The 15543-nt window shown below is 43.3% G+C and overlaps 2 protein-coding genes across 2 annotated transcripts in view; one reads left to right on the plus strand and one right to left on the minus strand.

The window, feature by feature from the left end:
• The first annotated feature begins 844 nt into the window (after window positions 1–844).
• Window positions 845–3300, plus strand: dnajc15 (DnaJ (Hsp40) homolog, subfamily C, member 15). Its single transcript, XM_080038749.1, has 6 exons — window positions 845–970; window positions 1409–1460; window positions 1554–1630; window positions 1901–1977; window positions 2120–2190; window positions 2740–3300. Exons 1-6 carry the CDS (start codon window positions 863–865, stop codon window positions 2805–2807), a joined length of 453 nt encoding a protein of 150 aa, XP_079894875.1. The 5' UTR covers window positions 845–862; the 3' UTR covers window positions 2808–3300.
• Window positions 3301–3600: 300 nt separating this feature from the next.
• sestd1 (SEC14 and spectrin domains 1) overlaps window positions 3601–15543 on the minus strand; it is a 21815-nt gene continuing 9872 nt past the window's right edge. Inside the window, exons 6-19 of the mRNA XM_080037629.1 lie at window positions 15495–15543; window positions 15274–15368; window positions 15122–15177; window positions 13809–13919; window positions 12122–12279; window positions 9724–9846; window positions 8965–9159; window positions 8035–8149; window positions 7358–7523; window positions 6802–6883; window positions 6522–6644; window positions 6082–6273; window positions 5574–5677; window positions 3601–5217 (exon numbers count right to left, since the gene is read on the minus strand). The exon at window positions 15495–15543 is cut by the window's right edge and continues 65 nt beyond it. Coding sequence (XP_079893755.1) covers window positions 4911–5217; window positions 5574–5677; window positions 6082–6273; window positions 6522–6644; window positions 6802–6883; window positions 7358–7523; window positions 8035–8149; window positions 8965–9159; window positions 9724–9846; window positions 12122–12279; window positions 13809–13919; window positions 15122–15177; window positions 15274–15368; window positions 15495–15543 — 1876 coding nt within the window. The 3' untranslated portion in view covers window positions 3601–4910. The remainder of the gene's footprint in view (window positions 5218–5573; window positions 5678–6081; window positions 6274–6521; window positions 6645–6801; window positions 6884–7357; window positions 7524–8034; window positions 8150–8964; window positions 9160–9723; window positions 9847–12121; window positions 12280–13808; window positions 13920–15121; window positions 15178–15273; window positions 15369–15494) is intronic.

Here is a 15543-nt window from a genome sequence, read left to right on the forward strand (position 1 = left end):
CGTGCGTGTGTTGAGCCCACACGTCTCATTCACACCTAATGATCGCAGCCTCTCACTGGCAGCCATCTCTTCTCCCAGACCAAATCCAATTATCCTGGACAATAGAAAGCAGCTCCAGGCTCCAGGACTACATCAGCTCCTGTGTGCCGCTGCTGCTGCTCCCTGCTCCGAGGCTCCTGCTGCCTGGACCCCTAATCATGTCGAGGGTCCACAAGGGCCACAGAGTATACACCTGTAGGCCTACACAAGCACACAGGCAGAAGCACAAAGAGAAACACAAATACAAACACATATCAAGCACAAGAATACACAAGCAAATATATATATTAAAAAAAAAACATGCAATGGATATGACCAGAACAAGAAAAACAAAAATGAAGCATAATAAAGTAACACAAACAGATCAAACGCAAATAAAAAAAAAAAAAAAACATGCAAACCCAAATATAGGCCCTACACAAACCCACGTAAATACGATACTGACTTTTTTTTTTAACTTCCTGCACAATACACCAAATTACTGTCATATGTATGAGAATATCCAACCCTATTTTACAGCTCCACAAGATTCACGTCTCAATGGCTCCATCTAGTGGCAAAACATAAAATAACATCAGATTAATTCAGAAATTCTAGCAAACCTTTTTGAAAATCCCAATGGATTTAGTAGCTGCTCTATAGCACAATTCAGACTTGATGCATGTCAAAGATATTTACAGGGGCTAAGAAATAGGCCTATAAAAACAAAAATAAGACATCGTGGTGTAGTGTTTAGAGCGCACAGCTTTATTTTGAAAATGTTACAACCGGATGTTCTGTGGTTACCCAATCATAATCGCGTGACGTTTGAAGCTGAGGCAACATGGCGAACACCGGCGGAGTGACCGTGGATGGAGGAGACACCATGCGATATCCTGAATATGCTGCAAGAACAAACGCCAGGAGCGACGCAGATATAGACAGGCGGCTGGTGAGTGTCTGTTTTCAACCTGAGAGCTTTGTGTTGTCATTCAAATTAAAACAAGTCGTTTTATAACCTGCTAAAGTGCGTGTTGAACCGCAATGACCGCTAACGTCACTGCCTTGCATCAGGTGAAGCAGCCGGCTATTTAAGATAACACTAGGTAGCAAATTGTGTTAATTTGTAGTCCTCTAAACAGTTTGACATGAATTAGCCTTCAGGACATTTTATAAAATTCTTATATTAATGCGTAACAGCTGAACACGTTGGAGCTAAACTAAACACCTATCTATTTATTGTAGCTAGTGAGTGACATGATGGAAAGATAGACTGTTGTACATAGTTTAAGATTCAAATATATAGATGGCTAGATAGATATATCTGTGTAATAGGAGCTGTGTAATCCAGTATGATAACTGTGCTGAATTATTATTTTGTGGGTGACAGGGAGGGACTCTGATTGCAGTCGGTCTTGGTGTGGCTGCTGCAGGTTTTGCAGGTAAGAATACTGATACAACAGTCATTTACCAAGACAATATTTATATAAGTATTATTATTCTGGCTTTGAACACACAATGTTTCTGGTCTCTAGGTCGCTATGCGTTCCAGCTGTGGAAGCCTCTTGGACAAGTCTTCTCTGAAACGGTCAAGAAGATGCCCACAGCAGCAGTGAGTAATTACTTAAAGGGATAGTTCAGTAGTTTTGAGAAGGGGTTGTATGGGGTACTTAGGCATAGTTAGTGTGTGTTACCTTATGGAGTTTAGGGGAGACATCGTTGTAGCAGAAGTCAGCATTGTACTGTTGCAGAGAGGGCCAGAAGAAAAAAATCTTCCAATGTTTCTATGGGAATAATGTAAAATGTAACAAAAATCTGTGTTTCTGGGATGGGCCCCAAGACTTTAGTGAATTAAAGCTCTAATCTCTTTCTGTCACCCAAGGGTTTCTCATCGTACTACAAAGGAGGCTTTGAGCAGAAGATGTCCAGACGAGAGGCCAGCCTTGTGCTAGGCATCAGGTAATACAAGACGTGGTGTAGTAGTTAAAATGTCTTTAGTGTTATCTTTGAACTTATAGCCTTGTTCACAGTCCTTCAGTATTTCTCAAGCTGTTCAGAGGACATTGATGATTGATGTGTTAATTTGTGTCATGTATTTCAGCCCAACCAGCACTAAGGCCAAGGTACGGGACGCTCATCGGAAGATCATGGTCCTGAACCATCCAGATAAAGGTAGGCTTCATCTGTTACCCTCCAAGTGACAACATTCAGATGGCTTTAAGACTGCAGATAATGATGCTCCATAAATGAATCAGAATTCCTGTCTTTGTGTGAGGATGTGTACAATTTCAATCGCAGAAAATGAACTTGTGAGAACATCTGAAATGTTATTTTTTACTAAATAATGTCACTGACTAAATTCTCGATTCACAACATTCACAAACGATGACATTTACACTTCATGCCACTGGATTGTAGGTCAGAATCAGCCAAATAGCATGCTGATTTTCAACACTAAAAAAACTCAGACGGATGTAGTTGACACCCATGTATTTTCAAACATACTAAATCTGACCACAATAATTGGGACATCCTAAATATTTTTCCTACCATACTAAATAGCAGAAAGTATGGGTATTGGAAAGCAGGGTCAGTGTCCTAAAGGAGGGACTGTAAATATAAAAGGCATGATACACATGTGTGCAATGTACTGTAGAGTTAAAACCTAACAAGAAACAAATGAGTAATATTAAGAACTAAAATGTGTTTGTGTTTGCACAGGTGGGTCACCGTACCTGGCTGCAAAGATCAACGAGGCCAAAGACCTTATGGACGAGTCTAAGCGATGAAACTACATTCTGAATGAACACTTTAACGACCTCCATCGCATTGTGCTTGATCTCCATTGTACTGCTGGATGCTCCATCAACATCTAAACCACTACATGGCATCAATTCCTGCTCCCGAAGGCAAAACAATATACTTTTATGATAGTTTATTTCCTACGTACAGGGTTACTAAACTTACCTTTGAAATTGTGAATATATAAATATGAATGTTGTCGACCAAGAGTTTTGAATATAGAGTTGAGGGGTTTATAATTGTGTGCATGTGTGAATAAAGTTGGACAGTCGCCTTGAAGTGGAAGGTGTTCTAAATCAATGCTAAAAATCTGGTACAGTACTGAGTGCCATAAGGTTAAACAATGTGTGTGTATTAAAACGTTATTATGTAATGTCTATTTAAGAAACAATAAAATAATCCATCCAAATATTAAGTTAAAACCGTTAATGTGGAAAATGGTGAAACACATTTTGTTAAATAAACTTTTTGAAAAATACAGTAGCGGTGTGTGTTTGTGTTTTGTATTAGAATGAGTGACTGTGGCGGATTGTTTGAGAAGGCCAATTATATCCAACATGAACCAGCTGGTTTACTGGAGAAAGTATTTTTAGTGCTGCCTTGCTGGAAAATGGTATATAATTAGAGATCTGAAAACGGTAGAGGGCAGACTATAACATAATCACACACAGGGTATACATAGCAGATGTTTTATTTGTGTTTTAGAATAACTCTGTTCTTCTTTTAGACTTTTACCAAAGGACAAAGAAATAAAACTCACCCCAGGACAGCGACTTCAAAACGCTTCTTTATTTTAGAGCATGATGTCATACTGATGTCATGAGGAACAATAAAAGCAGGACACAGTATTTAGCGGTTACAGTTACAGCAGCAGTCATTGGTCCAAAAATGTTTTAACCAATCACAGCACGATTTGAATGCAAGAATGCAAAATAAATAGAAAATGGAATCAGTCTTGTTCTGATGCAACCATGTCGGCAAATGAGCGCTAGTTTGTATATTGGAGTGCCATCAAAAGCAACCTATGTTTTTGTTTTTTTTCCCATGATGCCTTCTGGGCTACGTATAAAAAAGAACTATGCAATTCAAATGTATTTAACTTTTTGGCAGGTCTAGAACCCTCTAAGCTGATGTTCCCAGCTGGAATTACATTTTGGTATGGTATGGTTATTTTGATTAGTGCAATATCAGTGTTGGCTGGCACTCAATCACTTTTTTGAGCATACTTCCGTAACGTTTTGCAGTGACGCTGTAACGTATATATCCCTGAATGTTGTTCAAACGTACAGGGTGCTGAGGTGAGTTTTGACAGTCCGGTCATTTGCAACACGAATCAGTATATTTGGACCCATGGAGAAAAGGGCACAAGACGCCCTTCTTTGTATAAAGCAAGGCCAAGCGGAAAGTGTCTGAGAGCTGCCCACGACTCGGCAGAAATAAACTTGAACGTAAAAGTAACAGGAATTCGGATGAGGCACAGACAGAAACATTTGTAACCATGTTTAGCACCATGGAAGCTCCACTCACTTAGGATGAAGTAAAAGGCATGCTGGGAAGAAGGAGGAGGAGAGGATGGTATGTTAGGCGTTACATTAGGCGGACATTTTCTTATCCAAACTGATCATGTTACAGTCGAGCGTCAGTCATCAACAGAGAATATTAATCATTCCAGTAAATGCTTCCAGTATTTTTTACATCTTCTCAATCGCTTTACGGTAGACAAAAAAAAAACGTTAGAGGGCGTTGTTCTTCCCGAGGAATTTCTAGTGGTAAAGCTTTGACAGTCTCTGGCTGAATGGGAGTGAAGAAACAACGGAGAAATATCACATCCAACGAGTTCATCCTCTTTGAGGAGGGGTATAATAAGCAGCGAGGCCGATGGGAACTGTAGTCTTAATATAAAGAGAGATAACCATCAGTGAGAAGAACCTACTGCTGCAATGAGACGGAAGTAGCAACCAAACAATCTCGGGCTTTTTTTCCTGGCTTGGAACATATCGGAGGTTTTCAGGGTGGGAATAAAATCTGCAGCCCATTGGTTAACGAGCTTCGTTAAGGCTGCTCGGTTTGGCGTCGTCATGGGCGATCCATTAGCAGTCCTGCGTAGCCCTCTCCAAGTCTTCATCTTGTTGGCCTACTACCCCCTCTCCCTCCACCTCCACCTCCTCCTCCCCTTCCCCCTCCTCTTCCTCTTGCTCTTCCTCCTTCTCACTGAGTTCCTCTCCGATGGACTCTAGCCGCGCGTCCTGCCCGTTCAGCCCCTCCTCTGTGGGGTCGTTGTGATGCGCCCCGGCCTCCTGCAGCTGGAGCCGCCTCTCTTCCACCAGCATGAGGCGCTCTCTCACTGCCTCCGCCGCCGCCGCCGTTTCGCTGGGACTCCCAAAGTACTGCTCCGTCCTAAAAACCACAACATAATGAGTAGGGAGATTGTATTATATATTGTAAGTGTGTGTGTGTGTACTTGTTTTACTGACAATGAGGGAACACAAGTCAAAACAATGCAAACGTTTCTAGTTTTAATCAAATGACAGAGTTCTGGTCCCACAAATATACTGTTTTGCTTCACTCTCATAGCAGCCGTTTATAGTCAGCAGCAAACGACAGAAACACACAAACACAGTAAGCGACGCGATGTTGAACACGGGTAAGGGAAAGTACGTCAATGCAATGTCCTCCAAAGTGACAGAAACAGATTTGTGTGTGTGTGTGTGTGTGCGTGCGTGCGTGTGTGTGTGTGTGTATACAGTACGTACCCATCAGGGAAGATAACCGGCAAGGTCAGTCTGTCCAGCAGAGTTTTCCCTGTGAAGTCGACTTCATCCAGAGACTCCCCATCCGAACATTCTTGCTGTAGGACCTGAAACACAGTAAAAAATTAACAACTGAAGGTAAATGTATACTTTTAGCATGTCACTGCATTGATGTGATGTACATTTGATCAGCTGCTTTTACAAGCACACCAATTTATTATTATTTTTTTAAAGATTATTCTTTGGCATTTTATTCGTTATTAGACGGGAGAGAGAGAGATGAAATGGGGCAGAGAGGGGAATGACATGCAGAGATCGACAACGGGCTGGATTCGAACCCGTTGACTGCTGCTCCTTCTGAGGACTGAGCCTCTATGGGGGGGGGGGGGCGCTCTAACCACTACACCACAAGCTCTCTCCCCACCCCCCATCACACCAATTTTTACTATCTATCCCATATCAGCTGATAATATAATAAGACACAAATGATAAAGTGAAGTCTCTCTCTTACCCTCTCTGCGGCCGTGTGGAAGTTGAGGGCCAGCTCCAGCCTCTGCTGCCTCTCCTCGGAGCTGACGCTGAACTGTTTCCAGATGCGGTTGAGTCTGGGCAGAGTGTCTCCGGACGAGCGCGTGGTGCAGCGCAGAGACTGACACAGGACCACGGTGGCCTGCAGCAGCTGACGGCCATAGTCATACGTGCTCTGGAGGACGAGAACAAAATACTTTTCAAGGATTTTTTAATAGACAATGTGTAGAGACAGAGGTGAAATGGGGCAGAGGAGGGTAATGACATGCAGAGAACGACCACGGGCCGGATTTGAACCCGTGGTCTGCTGCTTCTAAGGACTGAGCCTCTATGGGCGGCTGCTTTAATGAATGTCATTATGTTAATAATACACTGACTATTACAATACAAATGACTATTAGTAATATCCAGGAGAGTCTCTACCTGAGCGACGTCCACAAACTTCCTGTGTTTGTCCACCATGGTCCTGGTCTCCTGCGCATCGTCTCCCAGTCTGACATGAGTCTTCAACAGGGCGTCCAACAGCTCACACAGCCACTCTACTGACTGAACACACACACACACACACACACACACACACACACACACACACACACACACACACACACAGAGCATCATCTCATTAATACAGGAACTACTGGTGTGTGTGTGTGTGTGTGTGTGTGTGTGTGTGTGTGTGTGTGTGTGTGTGTGTGTGTCCTACCTGTAAAGCGTCTTCTTCACATTTGAAAAGTTGGACCATCTGGAGCATCTTCAGCCTCCTCACGTCCACCATGTCCTCACACCTGTCCAACACAAACACACACGTTAGTGTTTTCATCACTTCCGAGGACATTACGTAGACTTACATTCATTTCCTGGACACTTGCCTAACCCTTACCCTGACCTTAACCTAAGTCTACCCTTTCCTTAAAGCAAGTGTTCACCCTAAAATGTAATTATTACGTTATGGGGATTTCCATTATGTCCCCAAAAAGAACGGTATGTCTCCCCACAATATCACTGTGTGAACAGAAAAATGTCCTTCCCATACACACACACACCACACGCATGCACACGCGCGCACACACACACACACACACACACGCGCACACGCACACGCACACGCACACGCACACACAGTTTAAAGGCTACATTCTCTAACATCCCTATGCTGCTACAGTAACTTTCCCCTTCAGGCTACCGTGTTCATAGCAGCCTCACTGTTTGACATAACCCTAGATGACTCCTTGCTGAACTTTGCAGTAGTGCTCTACTACCTCTGTTTGCGCAGCTGCATCTCCTCCATGACGGCCTGGATGTGCTGCTCGTTGTCCTGCTGTTCTCCAGCTGGACTCTCGGGTTCCTCCAGAGACCAGGTCGGCTGGCCACACATCTGCTCCATCAGCAGAGCCCCCTTCTGCCGCAGAGAGGTCAGCCCTGCCTCTGTGTGGATGGAGGGAGGGAGGGAGGGAGAGAGGGAGGGAGGGAGAGTGGAGACGGTCATTTAGGCTGCGTTTCAAAAGTTCTTCCAAAGTTTGAATCTTGTTAGTAAGCAATTCCCTCTTTTTATATTCCCAAACGGTAAATTTGAAAAATACACTTGACTTTTGAAGTGTTAATCCGCCCTCTACAGCCCCAAATTATCCCAGGCTTCAGAAAAAACTGTCTTGGAGACAAAGTATGTGTTCCAATCCCCATACTTTCTTCCATTTAGTATGGTAGAAAAAAAAAGATTTAGGATGTCCCAATCCTTGTGGTCAGATTTAGTATGCTTAAGAACTACCCCGGATGTCTACTACACCCGGCCGAGATTTTTTAGTGTTGAAATCAGCATGCTATTTGGGGGTGATTCTGACCCACCATCGAGTGTGCACCGGAAGTGTACATATGTATTTAATTAACCATATTTAAAGAGAAAAAACAATAACAACTTTTATAATTCAGGGTCACTAACCGACAGTCTGCAGTTTCTCCTCTAACAGTTTGAGGTTCTGTTGAATGGCGGCTCCGTCGGCTGGAGCCACGTCAGCACAGAGCATGCCCAGTAGACCGTCCAACAGCTGGGACAACTGCACACACACACACACACACACACACACACACACACACACACACACACACACACACACACACACACACACACACACGCACACACACAGTTTTGATTGCTCAGAATAAATCACACAGCTTTTATTTACTGTTGTTGATAAATTAATTTACCCTCCTGAAAAAGCTGCTAAAATTGGAAGAAATACTATTGTTTATGTAATATTTTAGTTTTTGTTTTAGTTTCCTCCTCCCTACAGTCTTTCTGTTTTAGTTAATCTCAAAACATCCTTAACCTTCCTCTGAACCGAACACAAACATATGAAACTGAAAACAGCCCTTGGGTTTCTAGTCTGAGCATTCTGCACAAACAGCAGCTGATACAGATTGTGTGTGTGTGTGTGTGTGTGTGTGTGTGTGTGTGTGTGTGTGTGTGTGTGTGTGTGTGTGTGTGCAGGTATTCATGTGTGTGTGTGCGTGTGTGTGCAAGTGTTCATCTGTGTGTGTGCATGTGTTAATGTGTGTGTGTGTGTGTGTGTGTGTGTGTGTGTGTGTGTGTGTGCAGGTATTCATGTGTGTGTGTGCGTGTGTGTGCAAGTGTTCATCTGTGTGTGTGCATGTGTTAATGTGTGTGTGTGTGTGTTGCTATGTGTATGGTTGTGCATGTGTGTGAGTGTGCTTGCGTACGTGTGTGTACGTGTGTGTATTTGTGTGTGTGTGCATGCATGTATTTGTGTGTGTTATGTGCGTGCATGTGTGTGCATGTGCGTGTATTTTATGTGTGTGTACATGTGCGTGTGTGTGTATGAGCGTGTGTGTGTGTGTGTGTGTGTGTTACCTCCTGTGTGGTGCTGTGGAAGCCCTGTGCTGCCTGCAGGACGTTCTGCCGGCCCTCCAGATGAGCAGCCTGCCTGTAGCAGACGTCACTCAGCTGCTGCTGCAGCGCCTTCAGCTCCACCACCTCCTCCTCCTCCCCGCCGCTCAGCAAGGCAGCGATCTGCTGGTTCAACTCCACGTATACCGCAAACCACTCCTGTACACACACACACACACACACACACACACACACACACACACACACACACACACACACACACACACACACACACACACACACACACACACACACACACACACACACACACACACACACACACACACACACACACACACACACACACACACACACACAGTCAGCCAGATGCTCACATTTACAGCAAGTACATTTTCTTTTTCTTTTTAAAGATTATTGGGCCACTTTCAATGCTTTGTTCATAGTGCAGAGAGATAGAGATGAAATGGGGCAGTGAAGGGAATGACATGCAGAGAACGACCACGGGCCGGATTCAAACCGGGTCTGCTATGTCTTGGTTCTAGGGGGACGCTCTAACCACTACACCACTAGCACCCCCCTCAAGCCAGTAGAACTTAAAGGACCCAAAACATAACTAACACACACTATGCATCAATGGACAAAATCAACTCCAATCTTTATATAACGCTAAAATCTGTTCAGTCCTTGCCAAATGGAGTGGAGTGTGTGTGTGTGTGTGTGTGTGTGCGTGCGTGCGTGTGTGTGTGTGTGTGTTGTCCTTACACTGTGCTGGCTCTCGATCTCCTCATGTTTCTGCTGCAGGGCCTGAGCAGATCTCATGGAGTCTCCGATCTCCTGCTGAGTCTTCAACAGCTCGCAGCCTGGCCCCTGCAGCCAGGTCACCACCTGACACACAGAGAGAGGAAACACTCAATATTACAGACTTATATAGGGATCTCCTATACAGGGAGAAATGGTATGTGGCCCTGAGAGACCAAAGCAGCAAAAAATGGAATTCATGAAGTCATTATTAATTTTATTATTTACACCTGTGCAAGTCAAAAGGCCAACTAGGACCTAGGGGATATTTTGTTTGTGAGGATCTCCTTCAGTCTATATATAGTATAGTTGCACCTCAGAAATTTAAATATCTTTTTCTGTAATTTCTTGCAAAAAGTGAAACTGTCATATATTCTAGGTTCATTACACTTAAAGTGAAATTAACCTACAATAAACAAACTTTGTGAAAGGTGGACATTTCTGTATTATAAATAAGATTCTAGTATTTTGAGACACTGGATTTTTTAATCTCCATGAGCTGTAAACCGTAGTCATCAAAATGAATACAAAAGGAAGGCCTGACGTATTTCACTCTGTGTATTTAATCTAGAATTTATGAAAGTTTCACTTTTGAATGGACTTTTACATGATATTCTATTTGTTTTAGATGCGCCTTTACATACTGTATATAGTCAATGAGCTGCAGTGCATTAGAGGGACCAGCAGGAGGCCCTCAGACTCTACTTCAAGCGCTTTAATGATCACTGACCATGTGGGAGTTGGAGGAGAAAACATTTTAATTGTTTTTAAGAAATGCTGGTCAATGTTGAAGCAGCAGAGGCAGTGGTATCCAGACACTATGAGTCAAGCTCCGACAACAGTGGACCCTACTTTTTATTATGCAACTCGTTTATCACGACAGCTGACTGTTTAACATGTGTCTGACGTGGTGGAGTCTTCCTTCAAACTTTAGGTTTCCCTGATAAGGCCAGAAACGAATGTCAGAATTCCCTTAGAAACATAAAAAAACATATATATATTTTTGTATTATTTACTCATTGTATTGTTTTATCTAAATTAAAAATCTGATCTAAATTAAATATTTATATTCAACAATATTATATATTTCCAACATAAATGACACATTATTGGATATTTTTATTTATAAGATGATACAATTGTATAAAAATGCAGCCTGTGTGTTTTTCTGGTACAATCACAAAATCCTAAAAAATTATTCCGATTTGGTTGAAATGTTCACCACCGTACAGTAACATCTGGGACTGCCTGTCCAGATGTATGAGTTTCGGTATCACCATCCAATTGTATTTATCAGGTCAGTGATGCCACCCACACACACACACACACACACACACACACACACACACACACACACACACACACACACACACACAGTTCGGTCCAGAACTAGGCCAAACCCCCCACACACACACATGAAATCCTCCAGGCTAGCGACAGACATGGTGCCGTTACCGTGGCAACCTCAGGCTTATCTCCAAGACAATGGTTGAACCCCCAGTAACCACAGTAAGAAGACTTCTTCTCCTGAAGTGCTGTGGAGCAGTAAAGTCCACACACACACACACACACACACACACACACACACACACACACACACACACACACACACACACACACACACACACACACACACACACACACACACACACACACACACACACACACACACACACACACACACACACACACACACACACACACACACACACACACACACACACACACACACACACACACACACACACACACACACACACACACACACACACACACACACACACACACACACACACACACAACGAAAGGGCAGTGGAGCTGATCACTGACACTGTTTCTGAGGGTCACAGCCTTGATTATAAAGGAATCAGGTCAGACTGAGGAGGGTAATGTCGGGTGCGTGGGCGACACATTTACACATCACCACTTCTCCTCTGGATTTCTTGAGAAGAGTTCAATGAGAATATTAATGCCTCTAAAAATGACACTGTGCTTTCATTTTTATTTAAACCATGTACTGTAAATTACAAGAGGTTAAAAAAACGTTTTAATATTTTAAGGGTTAAGTGATGAAATCAAGTTCACACACTGCATGTAAGTGTATGTAAATACCCTAAAAGTGACATAGGCAAGTGTGTGTGTGTATGTGAGAGAGAGGGAGAGAGAGAGGGATAGAGACGGACATAGAGATAGAGAGAGAGAGAGAGAGAGAGAGAGAGTGTGTGTGTGTCTAACCTGCATGACTTTAGCGTAGAGAGATAAAAAGGGAGAGTGAGTGTGTGTGTGTGTGTGTGTGTGTGTGTGTGTACACGCGTGCTTGCGTGTGTGTCTGACCTTGTGCGTGTGTGCGTGCGTCTCTGACCTGCATGACTTTGGCGTGGATCTCGTCTAGCTGGCTGCGTTTGTTGCGCTGCCTGCAGAGCTCCTGGTACCTGGTGTACTGCTCCCTCAGCGAGTCCAGCAGCTTCATGACCTGAGGCTGGGCCAGAAGCTCCTCCTCCATCGGTCTCCATGGCTGCCCTGCTCAGAGGACACACAGACAGGGAGGGTTAGTTAGTCTAGTTAGTAGAATGTCATTTTATCCCTTGGTCTAATTATAGTACAAAGACAAATTCCTGTGATGGTGCCTTTTTCAGGACATTAAAGGTGCACTGTGTAACTTTGGGTGTGTCAGAAAAACTAAGAATTTATTTAGGTATTTTCTCATGACTAAATAAAAAAACTTAAAATCAGAAGATAATGTGATCCCTGGAATACAGTTTGAAGTCAGAAAGCTATCTGAAAGGTTTCTATTTCACAGCAGCATGGCCCGCAGTTTTCTTTACAAAGATATTTTAGACTTAAATTTGGTTCCAGGTGCCTCAAAAATCCCCCTCCTCTGAAACTGCATAGTGCACCTTTAAAGGTGTCAGTTAAGGCTGTGCTGTGTACACTACATGGACAAAGGTATGTGGACACTCAAACATGGCAGCCACATGAGATGGTTAAACGTGTCGATCCAAAACCACAGGCATTGATCTGCTGCTTAAAGGTGCTACGAGGAACTTTTCTTCATGCCTTTGTCATGGGTACACTCACCCAGGAACTACAGCTGGCGTAGTAAAAACACTACAGCTTTTGTCCAAAGGGTGTGTGAGAAATAACAATTACTGAAAGTTCCTCGGAGCACCTTTAAATAGCCTTCTCTGTTCTGGTTTGAGTCTATTCAGCAGATTTCAGGTTGGCTCCCATTTCATCCACAGGAGCCTCGGTGAGGTCCGACACTAATGGAGGGTTGGCTCACAGTCGGCGTTCCAATTCTTGCCAAATGTGTTGGACGAGGCTGTTGAGCTTTAAAGCCTTTTGAATCCAGTTACTTCCACACCAAACTTGGACAAAGACTTTCTAATGGATCTGGCATGAAGAAGATGCCATAATGAAGCATAATCTCTATAGGCTACAACATAGTCTGTGTGGCTGCTTAGCAACATACAACTTGCATGTTTCATGTTTAAAAGGTGCTCTGATTTTGTGTTAACTCTTGCACCCCCTGTGGACAAAAGCGGTAGTGTTTTTACTACGCCAGCTGTTGTTCCTGGGTGAGCGTACGCATGACAAAGGCATTAAGAAAAACGATATAAAAAGAGCATTATTAACCCTTGTTTGCTGCTACATGTAATTTATGATCAGAGGAAAAATTACACTGTTTCAGAAATATTTAAAAGTCCCTTGTAGCACCTTTAAGTTAAAATCTTCCAGTATAAACTAAAAGAGGAGCCTGACAACGTTTGCATAAACTGTGATGTATTGTCATCCAGGCCTTATACTCAGTCTGGTGAGGACAGTTTGTTTGTGTTGCTTGTGAGGACAGGGACGGTCTGAGTCACTGTGTAGTACTACGGCTCAGCTGAATGACTGCATTCAACCGCTCATCCATAACAACAACAATCGCTCAGAAAAGAAAAGAAAAAAACCTCCATTCATTACTTCAACCCCCCATCAGTGTAGTGTTAGCTAGAGCAGCACAACAGTCACAGTGACACCTGGGTGATTAACAGCGGCCTCCTCACCTCCTCCTTGTCTTTCCCCTACCCCTCCTCCTCCTCCTCCTCCTCCTCCTCCTCCTCCGCCCTCCGAGCCGTTAAAACGCCGCTGCTGCAGCTCCGACAGCAGCTCGTGACCTGCAGAAAGGACACAGACATAGACAAACAAAAGATGGGGGTGAAATGGTCAATGGACTCCACTTATATAGCTCTTTTCCCTGTTTTTTTTCACAGACCCAAAGCGCTTTAAAATTGTTTCGTAAACATTCATCCATTCACAAACACATTCATACACCAATAGCAGCAGGGCGGGGAGGACGGGGGATTAGACCACCGACCCTGCAATCCAGCTGACGCCAGCCCAAAACCCACTTCGCCAGAGCCAACCGGGTGGGTGTAAAAAATGTTTTTTTAAAAGCCCCGTTACAAAAGCCAGTGAAACAATAAGACAGCAGTGTTTGTGTACATGGCGTTACATGATGAAAGGAGCTGGTAGAGAGGAAGAGGGTGGCACCACGGACAATGACTCCTTTCTTTCACCTCTCTGCCCAAACACTCAAGACACAGGCCGCTCAGTGCAGGGAACACAGACACACATCATTCATCCATCCATCATCCTCACTGTCTGGTTAGCTCCAGGCAGATTAACATGCAAGGGCTTGAACCGTGATGAATTTAGGATAACCCTGTACTTGTATTATTATGACACCCCACTTCCCACCTCTGTAACTAGCCACTCGTAATATTTGTTAAAATATTAGTTTATGTATTTATGTCTAATTAATTATTTATTTTTTCTTATTCGTATATTTTATTTTTAGTGTAAAATGTCCCACTTGACTTGGCAGATTCTGCTGACACTTGTTATAACCCCTTAAAAAAACGTGTTAACCTTTATTTTATACAGGTAAATCCCATTGAGACCGAATAATCTTTTTCAAGGGAGACCTGTTCCCATTTCCACGTTACCATTCACATTCACACACAAATGCATACACCGATAGCAGGCTAACTATCTGGAGCAATTCAGGGTTCAGCGTCTTGCCCACTTCGACATGTGGCAGAGAGACGGTGGATCAAATCACCGACCCTGCAACCCAGTGGACGACCGCCCTATCCACTTCACTGCAGTCTAATGCACTTCGAAGGTAAGTGATCCAACATGCTCGTTCTGTGCAAAAAAAAAATATATATATCTGAAGCTAATATATTCAGAGCCTCTTTGGTATATATCTCCCTCTTTTTGTGAGGAACAGTATCTTAGACACGACATGAAAATGCCTCCACATTTGCGTGCATGCGTCCTAAAGGGGCTTTTGATGTAGGAAGATGATATTTACCGGTCTGCAGGACGGTCTCAGGGTCGAAGGATGGCAAAAGAGCACAATCAGCTGATCTGAAGTAGACAAGACAGACACACAGCAATGAATTTCCTGAGTCAACTGTTAGTACACTAAAAACTGAGTGTGTGTGTGTGTGTGTGCATGCATACTTGTTTTTGTCCAGCGAGCTGCTCTTTTCACTATCATTGATGATCGTCAGCTCGTTCAGCAGCGACGTCGACTCCCTAGTGAACTTTTCAAAAACCTTAAAAAAAATTAAATAAAAAAAAATTCAGATCTGGTGCCAGGACAAGGTTTTTATGATAGATATAGATATTAGAGAAAATTTAAAAAATATACAAATTGTATTTAAATCAAAATATATCCAGACCAGTCTCTTTGCGAGCCAGTCACTGTGGTCGTAGTCCAGACTTCCCCCA

Source organism: Ammodytes marinus (genome assembly GCF_949987685.1).
Source record: "Ammodytes marinus genome assembly, chromosome: 12".
NCBI classification, from domain to species: Eukaryota; Metazoa; Chordata; class Actinopteri; order Uranoscopiformes; family Ammodytidae; genus Ammodytes; species Ammodytes marinus.

Excerpts from the sequence above, each read along its gene's own strand:
- dnajc15 (XM_080038749.1), top strand. The coding sequence starts at position 863 with ATGGCGAACACCGGCGGAGTGACCGTGGATGGAGGAGACACCATGCGA. Across the intron at positions 1,461-1,553 it reads GGCTGCTGCAGGTTTTGCAG|GTCGCTATGCGTTCCAGCTG; the intron begins GTAAGAATACTG and ends TCTGGTCTCTAG. Across the intron at positions 1,978-2,119 it reads AGCCTTGTGCTAGGCATCAG|CCCAACCAGCACTAAGGCCA; the intron begins GTAATACAAGAC and ends CATGTATTTCAG.